Source organism: Capricornis sumatraensis, chromosome 23, assembly GCF_032405125.1.
Source record: "Capricornis sumatraensis isolate serow.1 chromosome 23, serow.2, whole genome shotgun sequence".
NCBI lineage: Eukaryota > Metazoa > Chordata > Mammalia > Artiodactyla > Bovidae > Capricornis > Capricornis sumatraensis.
In genome coordinates this window covers 42,396,921-42,419,265 of record NC_091091.1, presented here as the reverse complement: position 1 = coordinate 42,419,265, position 22,345 = coordinate 42,396,921, and the positions used below count along the sequence as shown (strand labels likewise).

The 22,345-nt window shown below is 50.3% G+C and overlaps 1 protein-coding gene across 1 annotated transcript in view; it reads right to left on the bottom strand.

The window, feature by feature from the left end:
• Positions 1 to 251: 251 nt before the first annotated feature.
• The window catches only part of HTRA1 (HtrA serine peptidase 1), a 59,278-nt gene continuing 37,184 nt past the window's right edge, over positions 252 to 22,345 (bottom strand). Inside the window, exons 4-9 of the mRNA XM_068961459.1 lie at positions 8,259 to 8,453; positions 7,216 to 7,248; positions 5,532 to 5,646; positions 4,851 to 4,908; positions 2,374 to 2,469; positions 252 to 938 (exon numbers count right to left, since the gene is read on the bottom strand). Of these exons, the coding sequence (XP_068817560.1) occupies positions 770 to 938; positions 2,374 to 2,469; positions 4,851 to 4,908; positions 5,532 to 5,646; positions 7,216 to 7,248; positions 8,259 to 8,453 (666 nt within the window). The 3' untranslated portion in view covers positions 252 to 769. The remainder of the gene's footprint in view (positions 939 to 2,373; positions 2,470 to 4,850; positions 4,909 to 5,531; positions 5,647 to 7,215; positions 7,249 to 8,258; positions 8,454 to 22,345) is intronic.

The window sequence follows — 22,345 nt, the reverse complement described above, 5'->3', positions numbered from 1 at the left end:
CCCAGATGCAAGGGCAACTGACTTCAAGCCTCTTTCAGGAACCCGGGGTGACAGGGCACCGTGTTCCCAGCACTCGCGAACCCCCAGGCTGACTCTGAAATAACTGGTGAGACCTCGAGCTCAACCCTCACAGACAACATGGTTTAAAGAGCAGGCGGTTGACATGATAATCGATTCAAAGAGACTGTAACCAGCTGTTCCCAGGAAAGAAGGACTCGAGGACACAGAATATGAACAAGTATTTTAATAACTCAAGTCACTGTGCTCCCGGTTCTGAAGAGATTCCTAAAAGAGGCAACTGCGGCCATTCCAGAAGCCAGCGCTCACCATCCCATTGTCTCGGCATCTCCCTCCTCTGGGTGCTGACTCGGAAGAAAGCATAAACATGCCCGGTACCATCCCGGCTCCCATGGGACCTTCCTCTTATCTACGCGTTACAGCAACTGCCTTGGCTGGACTAAGATGGTGACTCGGTTAAAGGAGAAGACAAATGCTGACTGTCCAAGCAGGGACGGTCCAAGCTGGCAAGAAAAAGCGCGCTGCGTACATAGGATACAGAAGGGAGAGCGTCTGCCTGCGGGTCTACAACGTTTTACATTGGCTTTCGGCTGCGATCTATCAAGAAGGGTTCTGCTGGCCAGTGTTTCTGCGGAACAAGCAACATGGCAGTCAAGTCTTGGGCATCTGGTGCCACCAGCCCCGGAGTCACCGAGCATCGTCCACCGGAGAGTTCTCTGAGGGAAACATGGAGTCCAGCTCATGCCTCTGCCTACGGGTCAATTTCTTCGGGAATCACGGTGACCATAATGTCTTCGTTGCCCCGGCGGACAACCATATTCAGGGTGCTTTCCTTCTTAATGACGTCACTGACGTCGTTGGCGGAGACCACCGACTGTCCATTGATGCTGATGATGACATCGTTTTCCTTGAGCCCCCCACTGCAACACAAACAGAAACGTGACTGCAGTGTTTCCATGTCTCCTGGCATAGCCACCAGGAAAGGTGAGCAACCTTACCTCTACAGAGGCACAGTTTAGGACCTGAGAGCCCAGAGCAAACAGGGTGGGATGGTAGTTTACTTTCGTGAGAATGGCTTAAACCACCCATGGGTTGCATTATTGCCTTTTGAGGTTTTTAGGCCACATCAGCAATCATGTCCACTATAGAAATGTGTGCGAGCATCTGTCTGATCTTATCACAGACTGACCCCAAAGGAAGTGAGAACACATCAGTGACCGTGGTGGCCAGCGTGCTCGTCATGGGTATTATAACTCTACAGTGCCTACAGGCATGGTTCCACTGTGAGGCACCGCTTTGTGTTATTGCTGCTGTAACCTTAACTCTTGTGTGTGACACCATCAAATAAGCTGTTATGCACCTCAGTGGCCTAGGACAGGGGTCAGCAAAGTTTTTTGGTAAATGGCTAGAGAGGAAATATTTTAGTCTTTGCAGGCCAGATGGTCCCCATCACAACAACCCACCTCTGCCATGGGAGTCCAAAAGCCACCAGAAACAATATATAATCTGCTGGGCGTGGCTGTGCCCCAGTAAGATTTCATTTACGTAACACTAAAATTTGAATTTCGTAGCATTTTTAAGTGTCCTAAAATAACTGTTCTTAATTAAATCATTTCAACCATTTAAAAATGCAAAATCTTTCTGTAAAGCAATTATCCTTCAATAAAAAATAAATGAATTTTAAAACGAAAAATAAAAATAAAATAAAAATGCAAATCTAATCTTAACCCAGAAGCAGGCAGCAGACCAGATCTGGCTCCTGGGAACAGTCTGCTGGCCACTCCCTGGTCTAGCACGTCTCCGTGGATATTATGTCCACATAGTCTACGGGGCTGCAAAGAGTCTGACTCAACTGAGCGACTAACACTTCCACAGGTAATAAACCTGACTGTGGGTCGAGCAACTTCTTTCCATGTTACTTTGATATTTCCTGTGCTAATTTTCTAGAGGTGTGGATAAGCAGGGCCTGACTGGTAACAGGCATAATTAGAGAAGGCCTCAGGAAGAGATGCCTCTAGCAGCCTAGGCCAGGATCACTGCCTGAGGTCTCAGACTCAGGCAGTGATCCTGAGTTCCTTCAACCATCTTTCCCCAGCCAGGTCTGTCCCAGAGACTCCTAACAAGTCCATCTGATTTCCTCCTGAAGAGGACGTCTAGCCAGGAAGCACCCTTCTGCCGACGAGCCCTGAGCTGAGCCAGGTTGGAAGCCCTGCCCGACAGGATGGACACAGATGTTGGACCATTCTGTCAAGGGTCCTCACGGTCACCTGAAGTGAGACGGAAAGAACTGTCCCCTGCCCCCTACCCCCAAGAAACACATAATTATCAGGAAAATGGAGAAGAATTCTAACTCACGCTTCTGCGGGGGTATCAGGAATTACTTCGATGATATATGCTCCTGAAAGCACATCGGGGAAGTCTCGGTGGCGATCCTTCAATTCTTTGGCTTTGCTGCTTGGGAGAAAGAACACCTGGATTAACCATTAAGAACAACGGGGCTCCCACAGGGCTTCTTCTCCATCCCTGATTCTAATGTCAAATTCCAATGTAAAAAAAAATCAGGGTTGTTTTTTTTTTACTATTAAAGTTTCCTTTTTATTATTATTTTTTAATGTTTCTTTCTTTACTTATTGAGCTGAGCCAGATCTTTGTTGTGGCATGCAGGATATTTAGTTGCATCATGTGGGATCCAGTTCCCTGACCAGGGATCGAAACCGGGCCCCTTGCACTGGGAGTGCAGAGTCTTAGCCACTGGACCATCAGGGAAGTGGTCCAGTGGTCCAAAGTGGAAGTGGACCAGGGAAGTGGTCCAAAATCCCTGGAGGGGTCCAGGGATTTTGATTCTGCTGCAAACTGCTTATTTCCTAGAGTCAAAGATTTACCGGATGACACCAAGAAAAACATTTTAGCATTATCATTTTTATTAATTAATTGAGAGTAGCTACCACTGAAGAGCCTGGCGTGTTGCAGTTCATGGGGTCACAAAGAGTTGGACACACACACAACAACCACTTAAGAAGTCAGGACAGTGTGAGGGTTGGCCTGCTTTGGAACCCCAGCTCTGCCCCTTCCTGACTGTGTGATCTCGGGCAGTTGCTTAACCTCTCTGTGCCTGGCTTTTCTCACCTGTTAAACAGGCACAGTGCCATGAGGTTGTCATGAGGGCCACATGATCTTATCTAGATCTAGCCCCTGGTCCTGTGCCCGGCACTGAGCAAGCACGCAAAAAAGGGTGGGTAGGCTCCCGTGGCTAGTGACCACTGCCATCACCCATTCACCCCAGCTTTCACACATATTAAAAATTGCTCAGTGCTCCCCACACACCAACAAGCCTGCCCAGTTATTCTGATCCCAGAGGGAGAAAATTGAGGCACTCAGGACTCAAGTCATCTCAAGGTCACAAGCCAGGAAATAGAGCTGGGACAGGAACCCAGGAAGCTGGAGCCCCGGGCCCACATTCCTTCCCTTCCCTACATCCCCCAGGCTTCCATTTCTCAGAGTTCCAAGACAAGACCTGATGCACATTTCAGGCTTGGCAAGCCAGCTAAGAAAGGCACCACCATTTATCACACCTGTCTAAACTAATAGTCATGTGTTCGTATTCATTAATAGCCAGTTAATTACAGTAATTAAGATATTAGTATTTATATCAACAGGTTCTGCTCTTTGCCGACTTAACTTCCAAGAGTTTCAAGCAGGCCCTTAGGTACCAAGACGCCTACAATCACACCAGGTTTTTTCATCAAGGTTCAAACACCAGTATGTCATGCGTCTGGCAGGCACATACCGCAACTTTCACCAGCTTGGGGAAAACAAGCCCATCAGTCATGCCGGCCTGCCTGGCATTCCAGGAGCCCCAGCCCACAGGCGGCAGAGCTAAGGAAAGGCAGGGTGCTCTGGGGCGCTGAGGGAGGGGCTTAGGGCACTCCTGGAATGTGGGCTTCAACAGATCAGGTGGGGAGAGGAAGGCATGGAGGTGGGGGGCGGCGGGAGGTGGGGCAATGACCAACACCCGGGCTCGTCAGGCCCGCCTTCAGAGAAAAGTGTGGGCTTCCCTGGTGGCTCGGATGGTAAAGCGTCTGCCTGCAATGCGGGAGACTTGGAGTTCAGTTCACTTTCTTTTCTTTCTTTCAAAGAAAAGCAGAATCTTTCAGAAGGAAGGATCTGCTCAGAACCCCAGAAACAAACGTGAAGGACAAAATAACATGAAAGAAAGTGAAGTTGCTCAGTCTTGTCTGACTCTTTGCGACCCCATGGACTATAGCCTACCAGGCTCCTCAGTCCTCGGAAACTTTCCAGGCAAGAGTACTGGAGTGGATTGCCATTTCCCCCTCCAGGGGATCTTCCCGACCCAGGGATGGAACCCGGGTCTCGCGCATTGCAGGCAGACGCTTTACCATCTGAGCCACCAGGGAAGCCCATGTGAGGCCAAGGTTAATGGCCCCTCCTCTCTTTCCTAACGGTACTTAAACCAGACACTGAGCTGTCTCGAGGCAGAATAAGGTTTCTCTTTTCGGGGTGCCCGTGAGAGTCCTCTGAAGTTAGTCTGTTTTAAATTTAAGACACAGGGACATCCCTGGGGGTCCAGGGGCTAAGACTCAGAGTTCCCAGTGCAGGGGGCCCGGGGTTCAATCCCTGCTCAGGGAAGTAGATCCCACACGTGGTAACTAAGAGTTCAAGTGTCAAAACTAAAAGATCCCACATGCCATGACTGAGACCCGGCACAGCCATGTAAATTAAATATTTTAACTGTAAACAAACAAATAAATATTTGAACTTAAAGAAATAAGTGAATTTAAGACACAGACAGACATCGACGTCCTGTTACCGACCTGGGTGTGAGTGACATCATTCGGATGCCAATATACTTCTTCTTGGTGATGGCTTTGCCTGGTGGGGCCACAGAAGGAAGCAGAAGGTCAGCCCAGTTGGCGGCTGTGCCGGGGACACCAGGAGCAGTGGGGTTCCATCCCCCCAGTTTGTCATGTGGTCAGGGCCATACAGGGATGCTCTCAGCTTGTGGTTCAAATCCTGATTGGGACACTACCTGCCTCCTCTCTCCCCCAGGTAGAAGGTAAACAGCACACCTGACAGGGACCCTGTTGAGCTTCGAACCCCCAGCCTGACACTGAGCAGAAGAGTCACTAAACATTTGTGGACTGAATGAGCTCCTTGAATCTCAGTTTTCTCATCAGTAAAATGGGACTAAGTCCCACCTGATCAGGCAAAGGAATTAAATGACATTAATGAATGATGCAGTGAAATGATGTACAGAAATCACCCAAGATCATGCCTGGAACATAACAGATTGAAGCATATGAAACATGCATGATCATAGGCCAAAAAAAAAACAGTCAGACATCGATGACCTCGTGACATGCATTCCTTTCCCTTCTTGATAGGAAAGGTGTGGCTGACTTCAGGGGGTCACTTTCCCTGCCCTCCAGTTTCTGAGGGGCAGCCAAGCCCCAGGCCTAAAATCTCTGGTGGGCTGCCGGGGGCATTTGCTTTACCTTTGGCTTGTCGGTCATGGGATTCCGTTAGGAACTTTTTAATCTTATCAGATGGAATTGCAAAGGAGATTCCAGCTGTCACTTTCAGTGTGTTAATTCCTATCACTTCACCATCCTGAAAAGCAAAAGGCAAATTGCTTGCTGAATCCATGAAGATTCACCTGAAGATACCCACCGAGAGAGAGTGGAGAATTTGCACGGAAGGAGTCTTGGAGCTTCTTCAGAGACATGATTGGGGTAGGAGGAGACGGACGGATGGGGCTTCTGCATCGCAGAGCGAGAGGCCTGACTCGTGCACAGCATTAAGCTAAGCTGAGCAGTGGAAGAATCAGTACCCACTGGACTCAGGACTGAGTGATCAACACAATGAAAGCACAGCATCAGAAAGTTTCAAAATGCACAATTGCTCCTTGGGCAGGGAATACATGTCCAAAAGCCCCAGAGTCCTACTAATATATAGCACAGTGGACTCTGCTCAATGTTCTGTGGCAGCTGGGACAGGAGGGGACTTTGGGGGAGAATAGATACATGTGTATGTTTGGCCGAGTCCCTCTGCTGTCCACCTGAAACTATCACAGCATTGTTAATCAGCTATACTCCAAGATAAAATAAAAGTTAAAAAAAAAAAAAACAAAAAACCTCAGAGACCTTTAGGTAGCTATCCACACCTTCCTGCTTCTCCCGTTTCCAGGAATCTTAAGATTCCTCTGCTGACATCAGGGAGGAACCATCTACTGCTCAGGGAGGACAGATTTCATCCCCAGGAAAACAAACCCTCATCTCCAAGCAGCCTCAGGGATCTGAGAGAGGCGGAATCTCACAATCAAACCTCATTTCCTCTGCTTGTTGCAAACCAGCTTTAAACCATGGAGGAAGCCAGTGTGTGTGCTTCCATTCAAGATAAATTCACAGTTTAGCGAATGCCACACTGAAACCATCCTGGAATAGGCTTGCCTCATGCCATCCAACCATTATTTTGAACACTATTCTTAAAGGTTGTCCAACTCGGGCTTAGAGGGGAAAACTGCCAGGAGTGGGTAAGTCGCTCCTTGCACACTTCCAGTAGCACTGAGAATTCAGTCCCCAACTCCGAGGGACCATCCAGGAGGCACTGCCCTCCTGGGCTTTGCTAAACAAAGTGGCTTAGATTTCATCATCTGTAAATGAGGGCTGGGATATGGGACCCTGAGCTGCAACCTGGCTCTGACAATCTGATTCAAAGGCTTCCCTTTTCATGTTTAAATAAAATACAAACTTAGGTGACATCTTTGTGAGTGGGGTAACTCCTCATTCCAAGCCAGGTCTTAAGGGAGGCTCCTAGCCAAGACAAAGCCTATGGATGAGCCAAGTCAGCTCCTCAGGCAACTGAGGGGCAAACCAGAACTGCTGACACCTTCAAAATAAAGACTGGCTCCTTTAACTGGTCCTGGATCAAACCTGAATTCCAATGCCTTTACTTGTAACGTGGAGACACAAGCATGTCCGCTGGCATAGCATTTCCAATCCAAACACCAGCATGCCTTACTCTTTCCAGAAAAGATAAGAAGAGACATTTGCAAGGTACAGTGCAGTCACAGATTTCAATTTGAAAGGATTAGATAATATGCTTTGGCAAGTTCATATCTGAAAAGAAATCAAAAGGGGGGAAAAAAAGACATGTAGATAGATTTTTTGAAAGCCTTACCAGGTTTACTAATGGGCCTCCGGAGTTTCCATACTGAAAATAAGCAAAAATTAAAAGGTTATGAGTTTATATAATTACATGGTCCAATCTACCTCCCTGCCTGGCAGGCCCCTGAGTGAAAATTCTTTCCTGACATTTCTTCCTGTCTACCTAATATTTTGCTGGCAAAACAAAGGACCTTAACAGTTTTCAGAGAGTGTTAAGTACCATAAATGGGGTATTTACATATTGATATATATTTTTTTTTTTTTCTCCAAAGCCCAGAGGCCAACAAAAAATTCCCAAAACACCTAATACATCTTCCCTCTCTCGACAATAAGTTGGCTACCCACTTGCTCAGTGTCATGGTCTTTCAAATCTGTGCCATCTCCCTCCACGTCTATGTGACCCCTACTTTGCTGCTGGGGCTGAAAATCCACACAGTTTGCACTATTTCCATTACTTCATGCAGATCACAAGAAGGTTTGGGAATAAAGCCTACTAGAGGCAGTGAGTGCACAAAACACGCTGTGTTTCTTATTTATTAGACAGATGGAGGGGAAAATGCTTTTTGAGAAACGTCAGTCCTAAAGGGAAACAGCTGAAGTGGAAAAATGTGACTTAAAATTAAGATTCCACTGATGAGATTGTGTGGGACAATCCCTGACCTCACTGGACATCGAATGGGTTGGCCTGGTGCTCAGACTGTGCCCCCCCAAAGACAGCGGAAACACCTCTGGGGGCTGCAGAGCCTGTGCAAAGCTGAGCATCCCTCCTTCCACAAGGTTGCACAGGCAGCTCGACACAGGGGTGGCTGACCCTGGGGCAGGGCAGCGGGAGGATGGAGAACTTCTCCAGGCCGCAGACTTGGGCAAATCTCAAGTGCCCGTCACAGGAGTCCCTGGAGACTGCCAACAGTCTGAGGACCAGCCCTCCTGTCTTGTCTGCTTTAGGGGTTCAAAAGGACCCTATTGGAAGCACCATGAAGATCCTGACTCCACCCCGGTGTCTGAGCCCAGCCTAGCTTCCCAACTGCAGCCAGACCCTGTGGCAGACGGGCTCACGTTGATAATGGCGTCTGTCTGGATGTAGTCCATGTCTGAGTTCCGGAGCCCCAGTTCTTTGCCACCACGCTGGGTGGTGCTGACGATCCCCGTAGTGACGGTGTTTTGAAGAGAAAACGGGCTTCCGATGGCGACCACGAATTCTCCCGGCCGCAGCTCCGAGGAACGGCCAAGCAGTAGCACGGGCAGCTTTCCCTGGAAACACAAGGTTGGCGTTGCTGTGTTGGGTTAAGTGAACAAAACGGGTAAACGCACGGATGTCACAGAATACCAGGCACCAGGGGCCACTCGTATTCACCGGGCCTTGCAGGAAACCGAGGTCGGGCGTGACCTCCCTTCCCAGCTGAGGACTAGGGCAGGTCAAGTGCACACTGCCGCCGCATGCCAGGAAAGACGTGGGATGGATACTGGAGGCCACCAGCTCAAGGTCTCAACACATCTTGAACCTGTCAGCACAGATTTGCTCTGAAACCTTGAGGCCAAGAGACAGAGGGGGACGAGTATAGGATTGGGGCAAGCCTGACCGCAGGCATGGTAAAGATTGAAGTCCCAAGGAAGGATCTAGAGCCCACAGCCCCGGGGGAGAGGAAGAGTGGATCGGCCCTCTCTTATTGTAGGCACGTCCCTCCTAGGTCTTGAACAATCAGGAGCTCTGAGGGCTTGGAGCTGCCCTGACTCAGTCCGGGGCATCTCTGTGCTAATCCTGGTGACGGGCAGAGGTGGGGTTGGGGACAGCAAGGCATCCAGGGCCACTGGACACCAAGACCCAAGAGGCGGGCTCTCTCCTCTCCTGGTAAAGTCTTCCGCCACTGTCTCTGCTCCCTCCGCCCCTAGGCAGGCTGATTAATCCAGCAAAGCCTGCTTGATCCCCAATGACCTGTGACGGCCAGTAGAGTCAGGAGCCCCAAACTACTCTTCAAACCAAAACAGGACGAAACAAAGCCAGCTCGAGTCACAAGGGCTGAGGAGCGCGGGGCTTCCGTCCTGGAGAGCTCTAAGCTCTCCTCCCTCCCTTCCTCCCTAGGGCCAGGCAAACCTCCCAGTCCCTCTCGCATTTGCTTCCTGAGTCAAAATGAGCAGCTGCTCCGAGAAACGGGGACCAGCCCAGAAAGCAAAGACCTGGCCCAGGCCTCATGCTAATTGCAATGTAAGAGTCCTCCTGTTTGTCTGCCTCGAAAACAAAGGAAAGAGGAGAGGAGGCTGGGAGGGCGCGGTGGGTGGAAACCAGCGGTTATTTCAGCATCGCCTCTGCCAGGGACAGAGCAGAAACCAGGTAATAAGATGGGGAGGTCACTGGGCCCATTTCACTGAAGAAGAAACTGAGGTTCCAAGCAACTGGGTGACTTGAGATAGGCCAGGGGCTTAAAACTACAACACTGAACCCAGACTCTCATCCACTACAAAGGTACTGAGCCACAAAGACCCCCTCTGACCCCAAATAAGGAAGATGCTGGTCAGGAACATGTTGGATCAGAAAACTCAAGGGCTTCCCTTGCGTGGTTCAGATGGTAAAGAATCTGCCTGCAGTGTGGGGGACCTGGGTTCAATCCCTGGGTTGGGAAGATCCCCTGGAGAAGGGAATGGGAACTCACTCCGGTATTCTTGCCTGAGAATCCCATGGACAGAGGAGCCTAGAAGGCTGCAGTCCACGGAGTCGCAAAGAGACATGACCAGGAGACTAACACACACAGAGACACGTGAAAAATGATCCCCCTCAGATCACAGACACTAAGAGGCCTAGAAGAGCACCACAGTCCAGGGCTCAGACCACGCGGCCTGATTAGACTGTGGCCGGACCTTACAGCCATTCTGGTCCTCAGTGTTCTGACCTGGAAAACGGGAATAATGCAGTTCACTGATCTCATCAGTTTGATGTGAGAATTCAGCGACTTGGGATCTGAACAGCTCTGTGAATGGTACCTGTCAGTGAAACATCATGTAAGTGGAGCATATAAGCATCAGCTGTGTTACTGTGATTAACGTCAGAGTCTGTGCAGACTCTGTGGGGGAAACCCCACCAAGTAAACTCCCATAGAGTAGGCCATGTCTCCCAGCCCTTACTGTCCCCACTCCCCACCCAGGAGGAGGCTGGGGGCACAGGTCTGCCCTGACAGTAACACTGTGCCCTTGTGGTCCCCCAAGGCTGAAGTGCATGGCCCTGCTCTGGAGTGGGGCAGGCCTGCAAGCCCCCACTCCCGAGCTCATCTAGAAGTGCGCCAATGAGCTCAGCAGGGCCTGTTTACCCTGGGCCCGTGCCAGCTGCCTCTGCCAGGGATGACTTCATCCAACAGCCACAGGGGGTGAGCGGACAGGAGTCAGAGCTGGTGATGAGCACTCGGCCGCCCTGGGGGAAGCCTGCCGGGTGACACTGCCACTCCTTCGGGACCCAGGGACAGCCTTCAAAGCTGGGCTGGAGGGCTGGACAGGGCGGCCATGGCTCCCGGGCTGGGTTCTCCAGTTGCTTTTCACCAATTTCAAGGTGAGAGGTCAAGTTCAAACCCAGAAGGTGGGCCCAAACCATATCAGTGCAGCAGCAAGCCGGGAACCACATCAGAAAGTTACATGGGAGGACTCACTGTGGGGTCTTAATTAGCATCCGCTCATCTTCCAACCCTGTCCCTTCACCTCCACCCCCTAGGAAAGGGGGCCAGACTCAGGGGGCCACATCACAGTGGGTTTCGAAGGAAGAGGGGCCTGAAGACAGCACTCCCTAGAACTCCTGTCTCCAAGTCTGAGCTCAGAGCCAGGCACCAAGGAAAGCAGGCAACGCTGTGGGAGCAGAAGCCGTATGGATGAAGGAGAGAGCCCCCGGGAGGAAGGAGAGAATCGAGGGCCCACGTACGGCTCAGGTCAGCTGCGCTCCCTGCAGAGGAGCAGGCCTGCAGCCAGGAATGGGGCCCAGAGGACCCCATGTACCAGCTGGGCTCCAGTGCAGTAAAGTCGTTCACTGGAGTGACCATGCAGGCTGGGACCGGTGGGCACCAGCAATACAAGCCCAGAGTCTCCCCAGGGGCCACTCCTCACTTCAACACAAGGGAAGAAATTCAGCTCACAAGCCATCATGGGCCAAACCTGCACCAATGGCAGCACCGGGTGTCACCTTGTTTAAGTTTTATTCACAGAAGCATCTCCTAGATTCTAAGGGACAATCATTAGACAGAAATAAGCAAGTGGACATATCTCAAGGGGGATTCTTAGACTATGAAGCTTGGACTGATGTGGAAGGAATGATTTTTTACCCCTCAGGTGACAAAGCCCTTTTCCACAACCGCCTTGGCAGTTAGTGCATATTTTTCCCCATTTTACAGATGTGGAAACTGAGGCTCAGAGCCGAATTGACTCTTCACAGCTTGCAAACAGCCTGGCTAAATGAGAGAACAGGCTTCCCACCTCTTAGAGCTTCACTCTTTGTCGGTGTTAATCTGCATTCTAATTGTAGGCAGAAATCTTTGCAACGGAGTGACAGGGGCTGGAAACGTGGGCCAGGCCAGATTTACAGCCCTTCAGGAGGTCAAAATGCCTCCTGTGGGCCATTTGGCTTCTGCTCTCCGCAGGTGCTGGCTGGCCCTGCGAGCGCCAGGCTCTCCAGCCTGTTTTAGATACAACAGGGGCTCGTTCTCAGCCTCTCTCCTCATCTTGGGCCTGTCTGCTCGGTGCAGCGATACCTCCGCTGGCCAAATTCCTACTTGGTAATTGAGCATTTTATTCCATAGCTGTCTAGACACACACACTCCACGGGGGGACCTGGGGAAGATACAATGCAGATACAGTGGGAAATGCCAAGACATGCCTCAGCCTAGACCCGGGGATGGAAAACCCTGGGGCCGACCCCCTCAACCCCCTCCCAATTCCCGGTTTAACCCTGCGCTGCAGTCCACAGGCTGGTTCCCACGCCGCCCACATCAAAGCTGTCTCCAGGCTCCTGGTGGCAGACACTCTGTCTGAGCCTCGATCTGCAGCGAACCGGCCACAGGCCATCTTGGAGATGCCAGCCTGGCTCCTGACAGCCGCTGCCCACATCTCATCACCTCACTGGAGCCTCGCAGCATGCCTGTTAAGCAAAGGCGCGGACATTCATCCTCCGTTTGGCAGGCGGGAGGAGGAGGGGAAGGAGGAAGAATGGGCAGATGCACAGCTCCTGTTCCTTGTCTTCAGGTTCTCCAGCTGTTGCAGGGGGAAGGTGAAATGCAGTCGGGCATGCAGCAAAGCAGGCGTGGAGAGCTCGTAGTGGCAAAAGCTCAACCCCAAGGCTCCAGACCAGAGCCGAGCAAGAGCCCTTGGACCTCACCAGGAGAGCCTCATGTTATCCCAAACCCTCCAGCACGAAGGGCATCCCAAGGTGAGTCCATCATACTGCTCGTTCTCAAGGTCACGCTCTTGCTGATGACAGGGAGGAGGCTGGGAGGCCAGTGGGAGAGGCAGGAAATCTAAGTTGAAAGGCACGTGGCCCTCAGCCTGCAAGTGACTCACTTGTGCTAAATCCCGGACCCACAGCAGAGTCAGCAAGAGGGGCTGGAAGGGAACATGGATCCCCCGGGTCATCGGCCATGCCACCCAGGTCAACAGAGAAACAGCCCAGACGAGGGTGTCAGAGTCTTGTGTGTGGACTCCAGACACGCCATGTCCACGTTAAGTCACTAACAATAAGCTGTAGGCAGGATATGAATGGTGTGATAGATTTACTGCTAAAGCATGGAGGCATGTTTTACTGCTAAAACATACATAGCATGACTAAAGAAGGCTCTTACCATTCGTTTAGATGACAACAAATGAAGGACCCACAACCAGCAGCCCTGCCAATACGCCTCCCATGAAATAATGCCTACACTGAAAGAGAACCTTCTCAACAAGTATTCACCAAGGGCCAGGCCTGGCACAAGGATCACAAAAAATCAATGAAATCCACCCGTGCCCTCTAGGCTTACTGTCTGACGGGTGGGTAGACACACAAATCATCAAGACACACATCAAGGCAATAAGAAGAGCTAAAATCCATCTCCCTCCCCTAGGGCAACTCAGCAGAGACTCTTCCGTAAGGGCTAAATATAGATCAACACTAAAAAATGATTTGAGTGCATTAATTAGGGTGGTTTTTTTTTTTTCCAGCCGCAAGTAACAGAAAAACCAGTGCAAATAAAATAAACATCCACCTGCTCAAGGGCAGAGTGGTGGGAGGACTGATCTCTTCCAAGGCTCAAGGGCAAGGGCGAGAAGCAGCTCCTTCCTTCCAGCTCATCAACAACAGCCTGTTTCACGGCCACAAGAGGGCCACCATCATTCCAGGCAGGACATGAAGATGCGACAATACCAACTGGAAGTAATAGGCTCTCTGCTCCCTTGTGTGTCTCTTCAGAAGGGCTGAGAGTCTAGAAGGGCCCAGCACATTCCATTCTTCCCTGGGGGTCAAGGTAACCCTCAACCATACTTTGGTGGGGGCTGGGGTGATCATGGCCCCCATGGCTGCCTTAGCCCCTCAGGATGTGCCTGAGTTAGGTGCTGGGGCGGGGGCGGTCAGGACTGGACTGAAAACAAACTCAGGGCTGTGTCAGCAAGACGGAGGAAGGCTTCGTGGTGGGTAACCATCAGTGTCCACTGAAGCTTAGGGAAAAAATGGTTCTTTTTACAGTGGTGATCCTAATACACGTCTGAAAAGGGCTGCAAGTATATATTGCTTCAGGCAGATTTTTGGGGAGTGGAGGGAGGAAGAGGAGAGGGAACGGAAAGCATTGTTTCAAAGGAAAGCAATGATCACAAAGCGCCAGGGCCGTCAGCGTGAGATACGAGTGGCTTGTAGACAAACCTCCCCCTGTCCACATGCCCTACATGCGTCATGCTCTGTCCTGAGGGCGTGAGAAATGAAGTACTTCCTGCCATATCAGTAAACAAGGATGCCACAGTCATCAGCGGATACAGCCCTCTAAGGTGAGCTAGAGAGCCCTAAGGGCACTCAGGAAGGAGAAGGATACCAGCCATCAGATTGCAGCCACTCCCTATGGTGAGCCCCAAAGCAGCTCACAATGTGAAAAAAAAAAAAAAAAACACACACAAGAAACACCCAGGATGGCAGAGATGCATAAGAAAGGAATGATTTCAGTGAACCCAGACTCTTGCACCATCCCATACATTAAAAAAAAAGCACTCAACTCCCTAACTTGGGATATCTGGTTTGCCTTTATTAACAATAATCTTTTGATGTGAAGACTTTGCTGTTTAGTTGCTAAGTTGTGCCAGACCCTTTGTGACCTCATGGACTACCAGGCTCCTCTGTCCTCCACCGTCTCCTGGAAATTCACATCCGTTGAGTCAGTGATGTTATCTAACCATCTCATCCTCTGCGGCTCCCTTCTCCTCCTGGCCTCAATCTTTCCCAGCATCAGGGTCTTTTCCAATGAGTCAGCTCTTCAGTTGATACTCAGGGTTGTGACAACACTAACTGGAAGTAATAGGCTCTTTGCTCCCGTGTGTGTCTCTTCAGAAGGGCTGAGAGTCCAGAAGGTCCCAGCACATTCCATTCTTCCCTGGGGGTCATCAGCCACCATCTGGTCACAAGGTTACCCTCAACCATCCTTTCATGGGGGCTGGGGTGATCATGGCCCCCGAGGCTGCCTTAGCCCCTCAGGATGTGTCTGAGTTAGGTCCTGGGGAAGGAGGGCATCAGTCCTTCCAATGATATTCAGGGTTGATTTCCTTTAGGATTGACGGGTTTGATAAGTAAGACTACCTGCCTTTTGTTGCAAAACTTCCATATAATCTGGCTCTTCCGCTCTCCTCCTCTGAGCAATTCCCTCAGGATCACTTGAGATGCTATCTCCCTGGACTGAAGTCCTAAAAATTCCCACCCAATAAAATGTAAGTCTCAACACCTAGGTTGTGACTATTATTTAAGTCAACAGGCAGATGGGACAGGCATTGTACCCAGTCTACACACTAGGGGACCAATGGTCCCACGGCTGATGGCAGTGATCTCACTGAGATTGCAGGTGTTCTCACCAGCCCCCTCTGCCCACTGCCCAGATGCAGCACTAAAGAGCTGCTAGTGCCAGACCTTGTCACAGAGCAGGAGGCGGGAGCAGAAATGACACACAACAGGGCCGTGGGAGAGCTGGGGGCAAGTCAGAACAGAGGCGAGACGGAGGGAGCCGAGGCCACGCGTCCTCAGGGTGAAGACCCAGGCCACACTGCTTCTCCCAGTGGGAGCCCAAGTTACACTCAGCCAAGCCTGGGCTGGGCTTGGAGGCAGTCTGTGGGGCACCACTTGCTTCATGAGCCCTCTGTGTGGCCTGGCCTCCCCCTTCAGGGTCATCACAACTCTGATTCCTGCAGGAAGAAATGGCCTGTGGTGAGCAAGCACCCTACCAGTGGCTGGCCACAGGCTTATCCCCCAGCATCCACAAAGGGTGGTGCAGAGTGAAGACACAGACAAAACACACACACACACATGGCCACCCTCGCTCTCTAGATAGACTGGGAGCACAATTTCCCAGGGAGCAGGATGTCTGTATTAACTCACTCTGACCTTGGGTCACTTGACAGACTTCTCTGGGTTTCAGTTTGATCACTTCTAAAATAAGAGAGTTGAGCCTGGTGATGTCCAAGGTCACCCCAGCTCTGACAATTAGGGATCTTTCCAGAAGACCTGGTAGATTTCCAAAAAACCTCTTAGCAGCCAATGGTTAAATTGGTGAGATCAACACAATCCTCAGAGCCCTTAATAAATCTCTTCTCATACGACTCCCCAAAGGGGTCAGATGATTCTTGCAGACTCTCACAGCCCAAAAGGAAAGGGGATTCCTGGAATTCTCCAGACGCTGGCTCAGCCAGTAATCATCGAGAGCAGACCTCAAAACAACGATCCATCAACATTTCAGCTTCTGGCCACCCTGGGTTTCGCTTAAAAGCCCTTGAGCGCTCCTCTCATTGCAACCTCATTCCCCAAAGCTTGGAAGGAAGGGCCATAAAACAAACCAATAAAACTAAAAGAAAATTGGCAACTTTTTTTTTTAACCTCATGACGCAAGCCAACAACTTCTTTCTCTTCCTTACAGAGTACAAAGTGCTCCTGTTACAAAAATATTTTTGTTGCTGAATCTGCAGAAGCCACCATGTCTGCCAGCCGCCCAGCACATGCATTTCCAAGGGGCTGAGGCTCACGGGCTGGTCCTGTGTCCGATGAAATTTGCTTCAAAGGCTGATGTTGCAGGAACTGGCTGAGACTCAGCTAAGTGATTCAACGTGGTCTTCTGGAAGCAGTTATGCTAACGTTTCATTTTCTTTAAAAAATATGCAATGGGAGGAAAAGGGCATGTACCCCAATCACAGCAAGGAGCGATGCCACTGAACTTGCGTGCTTCCTCGGAACGGCAAAGTAGACCATCGAGTTCAGGGGGATGTCAGCAGCTAAGACTTGCCTGAGACATGGGGATCTGGCAAGGAGAGAAGTGAGCCCACGAGGGGCTGAGGGACAGTGGATGAACCAGGGATCTGCTACATAATTTGCAGAGCTCAGGACCAAATAAAAATGTAGACTCCCTTGTTCACAAAGTACATAAGAAGTGCCATTAAAGGCACAAAAATATAAGGCTTTTTTCTCCCTTCCGCATGCTCTCTCTCTTCATCTGTCCTGATGTTTTTCTTTGCTCTTTAGTGTTGTGCTCCCTGGGGCATGGAGTTGTTCATGGGGTGAGTACAGACCCAGAGCCTCAGACTCAGTACTCTGCTCACCAGCTACTGGACAGACCCACGCACCGTGCCCCAAGCAGGGGCTCAGAAGTTGAGCCAGCCCTCTCCCCATCCCAAGGGCCCACTGCCCCAACCCACAGAGGACAGACTACCCCCAAGGGTGCTGCAACTTCCTTTGGCGCCAGGATGCACCAGGTACCTGGATGGGGTGGGCAGGGCTTGGCCCTGCCTTGTTGCCAGCAGAACGAGCTATAGAGTCATCTATCTGCTGCCCAGGATGCTGCAGGGTATACGTACCCCATGTCTGTATGCCCTGGGGAAGGAGGGTAGCTGTGACTGCCGTGTGAGGCCAGGGGTCCCAAGGGCCAGAGGAGGAGGGTAGCTGTGACTGCCGTGTGAGGCCAGGGGTCCCAAGGGCCAGAGGAGCAGGGTAGCCCAAGAACCCATCCTGGGGAAGTGGGGAGGCAACAAGAAAAGTGGGAAGGCTCCAGGCACCCAGCATATACTCCGCTCATCAGACTTCACTTACAAAGCACAAATTCAAAGATAAAACCCAAATGGAGAGGACATCCCTGGCGGCTCATGGTAAAGAATCCGCTTGCCAGTACGGGGGACACGAGTTCAACCCCTGATCTGGGAGGACCTCACATGCCGCAGAGCGACTAAGCCCACGTGTCACAACTCTGGAGCCGGTGCTCTTGAGCCCAGGAGCCAAAACTACTGAAGTCCTCCCAACAAGAGAAGCCGCTGCAGTAAGAAGCCTGCGCCCTGCCGTGGAGAGTAGCCCCCTCGCCGCAACTAGAGAAAAGCTCTAACAGCAATGAAGACCCGGCACAGCCATAAATAGTAAAATCATTTAAAAAATTAAGAGACCTCAGAGCGTTAATTGGAGAAGGCAATGGCAACCCACCTCCAGTATTCTTGCCTGGAAACATCCCATGGACAGAGGACCCTGCTAGGCTACAGGGGTCACAAAGCCTACCAGGGAGTCCATGGGGTCACAAAGAGTCGGACACGACTGAGTGACTTCACTTTTCAGAGCGTTAAACCCTCAAGCAGGGTTCTCTTCTGTGAATGCACAGGTCCTGTGATCACAAAGCAGCGGTGCCAGGGGAGGAGGAGGCGGACCAAGAATGAGAAGCTTGGGATTCAGATCAGAGAGGGCGGAGGTTATCAGTGATGACAAGGTCAAGGGTACAACCAAGGGAGGGGGGGCTGCAGGAAGCAGGTGAGTCGAGAGGCTGGGCCAGGAAGGATCTCCTACATGGCACTGAGATCACAGCATACACAGAACTCGGAAGGACAGTGTCATCAAATTACCACCATCTGTTTCCACAAACTGACATCTTATTGCTGCTGTACCGGGAGGGGAGGAGAAGAGGTTCGATGTGCGAGGTGGCGGGTGGGGGTGACTGGAGTGGGGGTGTTCAGGTGGGACAGATAAGAGAAGTGATGGAGAAGGAGGGAAGGAGAGAAAAGAAACAGAGGATGGTTACGGAAAAACAAAATAGAGAAAAAGCAAATCAATCAACCTAGTCCTCCTCACTGTTTACGCACACCACCATAATGTTTCGTCTCCCTTAAGCTATATCAAGAAACGCGGGCATTTCAAAGATCCCCTTCCTCTTGCTGTTTAAACCGCAAAAGTCAACATTTTGATATGGAAGCCCAAGGGCCAGCGACTGTATATATTCTCTGGCATCAAGAGGAGGAAAAACATTGTCTCATTGAGTGCAACTTGCCTTCCCCATCCGCCAGCTCTTCTGCTTCTATCCGATGACTTCAAGTTGGCTAATGCTGCTACAGTGGTGTTTGACCAATAAATATTTATGAAAATCAAGGGATATGAAAGTGAATATATGAATGAATACACAAATCAGATCTTAAAAGATCCACCAGGATTCTACAATTGGGATTAGGCCAATACCGGGGGTTAGCCAAGGCCTGGCATTTCAGTTTGGGTAACTGACTCTGGATGCAGCCTGGTTTTCAGTCGTCTATGAGGCTGCAGGCTTGGGGCTCAGGTGATAGGAGACAACTTATACCCACCAGTTCCACAAAGGGAAGGGTGTGGCTTCACTCTGTTTGGTAGCTTCAGTGCTCAGCTTCTTGGTATCTGCTGAGCTGAATTGAAGGCAGAGTGGATCCCTCCTACCCAGGACCACTTAGGGTGTGTGTGGCTCCAGAAGCAAGGAAGTTGCCCAGGATATATCATTTTCATATTATTTATTCTAAAAAAATCTTAGAGACGTATGCATGCTAAGTCATTTCAGCGATTCTAGGGACTATAGCCCGCCAGGCTTCTCTGTCCATGGGATTCTCCAGGCAAGATTACTGGAGCGTGTTGTCCTGCATTGGCAGGTGGGTTCTTTACCTCTAGCACTACCTGGGAAGCCCAAAGATGTATAACTTTCTCTATATAAAAATAATTTGGGTTGGTCAATGACACAGGGCTTATTACAATAAATTAATCCTTACATATCCATGATATAAAATGGCAGCATAAAAAATATTCTAGCCACAGGGCCAACAGTTTCTATGAGTCTCCTGGCAGCCAAAGCAAAGAGGGAAATACCATGAGTCACAGCTTCTCATTATCAGATTGTGGTGTCTTATTTAATAAAAGTGACTCATTAATTAGCACAATTATTATAATAGCCAGTCCTCAACTCACCAGAATGTCTTATTTATGCCTTGCCATGGAAAATGGTTGGTTTTAGGAAAGCACTTTTGGGAAACTACTTCCATCCTGCCATGAATGAGAGGCAACCAGCTCATTATGAACCCTCTGCACTTCTAGACTCTCAGAAACTGACTGCATAAGAAAGTGGAGCTTTCCAGAGTGAGACCAGGAGCCCCAAGGCCAATAAGAGACACAGACAATATGCAGAGGAACCAGTTAACTTGTGTTCCGGAAGCCTCTAGTAAACTCACTGGGAAATAAGGTTGCACTTTGTCCAAGGTCCACATCCTCAGGCTGGGCAGAAAAGGAAAACTAATCAACTCTAGGCCTCCCACTCTTTGCCTTGGCTGGCCTGTCTGTTCTTCACATCTCAGTGTGGATGTTATCTGCTCAGATAAGCTGACAATACCTTCAGAGGGCACCCCAGCCTCCATGCCTCCTACTGCTTTCTCTGTTCCTTCATTGAACCAATCGCCATATTTATCCAATCTGCCTGTTTCTACACCAAACAGTAAGCTCCATGGCTTCTGCCCATTGCTTTTACATCTTCAACACAGTATTTGGTCAAATACATGCTTATGTTAGAGGCTCAGTCCTGGCTGATTCTTTGTGACTCCATGGACGATAACCCGCCAGGCTCCTCTGTCCATAGGATCCTCCAGACAAGAATACTGAAGCAGGTTGCCATTCCATTCTCCAGGGTATCTTCCCAACCCAGGAATCGAACCCAGGTCTCCTGCATTGTAGGCAGATTCTTTACTGTCTGAGTCCCCAGGGAAGTCCCCAAAATAGATGCTTAACAAATATTTATAGACACCATGTATGAATAAAGAATAAGAGAAACAATGAATAAACCAGACCTTAAAAGATCATTAGGATTTAAAACTAGATAATAATTCAGAATTCACAAAATTCCTCTCTATCAATGTTACAGAGAAAGAGGTTAAAACTAAAGCCTCTCTGCTTAATACAGCAAGACCAAAGCATCTTCTTCAGCAAAGAAGCACAGTCCCCACAAGAGCAAATGAGATCAGCTTCTCTGCCCTTTCCCCTGTGTTACATCGGGCTTCACCTCACTTGGATCTAAAGAGTATATTTCAGTCCAAGCACAGTTGGCTCCTCTAGAGCAAGGTGTTAATCATCTCACATTGGAGTTGGCAATTTTTATCTGTGAAAGGTCAAAAAGTAATAACTGTTGGCTTCATGGACCAGGTGGCTTCCATTCCAAGTACTCAACTCTGCCGCTGACCAGTAAGAGCAGCTGTAGACTCTACCAAAGCAAATGGGTATGGCTGTGTCTCAATAAAACTTTATTTACAAAAGCAAATGGAGGGCCGGATTTGGACTGCAGGCCACAGCTGGCCAACCCTGGCTCCCAACACACTGCTACACACTAACAAAACTAGCGAATGGAACCAGTGCATGCCCTCCCCCTCGGTGAAGGGGACGTCCCCCATGGGACACCTACAAATTCAGTCCCAACAACCTGAGAACTGCTTTGCCAGAACCATAAATAATAGTCTTGGTTGAATTCCCTGAAGAGAAATCACCAAAGTGAAAAAAAAAAAAAGCATTACCATATTAAGAGAAAAACATAGCCAAAGAATTTCCTCAACAATCAACTAAGTTCTTGAAATGGGGCCAGAAAACACACTAGGGCTCTGGTTTTTGATGGTTTGGGGAACTGAAATATTTTCACATTCCATGAGAAGCTGCAATCAGAACAACGAGGAGCCTCGTCCCCATGAGCCCCTGGGGGAAGGCCGACCCAGAGCAAAAATGCCGGCTTCCAATCCAGCGTCTGGATGGACATCATCTAATGAAATATTGATCTGCATCCCCCAAAGATGGTAAAAAAAAAATCAATAAGGTAACAGGAGCCTCTTAACATCGAGAAGAGTCTGCAGCCTCTTTAGCCAATGCAATGCCAGCCTCTCAGTTCAGGGAGAAAAAAAGAGAGACCACAGGACGCCCAGGACAGAGGGAGTGGAGAAAAGAATTCAAAATGGAAAAACACAGAAGCAAAATACCAGGGTAGCTATGATACTGGGAGCCGCATTCCAGCCCCTGGTTACTTTACGAGGGTGAGTGACAGACTCCAGAAGACGGGGAGCCGGTCCAGCCCGCGCCCTGTGTTATCTGATTCACTTTTGGACAAGCTCGGGCGGCTGAGTCAGCGCCCTCTGACAATCAGGTTGTCTGAGGACTGGCTGGAGGCGGGGGCGGGGGCGGGAAGGGGCATGAGTCACGCCTGCACCCGCCGCTCCCCTCTCTTGCCACCGTTCCCGGGTCACCTGGACCCTCCTCGCTCCGAGAAGTTGGGGCAGGTCGCCACCAGCGGGCCAGGCTCTGAGAGACACGCCTAGAGAGAGACAAGAGCTGCTCAGCAGCTTCTGAGACTCGGGGATGAAGGGTCTGGGACCCTCACTCTCCCAGAGCCATCCGGGTTCTACATTTCACAGTCAGGGGGCGGGGGGCGGTCAGCTCTTCTGGCCCCAGCAGCCAGCTCAGCAGGAAAAGGACCCTCTGCCCACAGAGCAGCCCCCCAAGCCCAGAGGTGTCACCTTCAGCCACTTCAAACAGCAGTAGGTGGCATCTGGCCCAAAGATGGCGGCGGACAGTTGCAGGCCTGGCCTGGAGGTGCAGGGAGAAAACCATTTCACAAGACAGGACAAGCCCACTTCCAAATATCCCCTGGGGGTGCTGGCGTCAGGGAGAAGTGCCC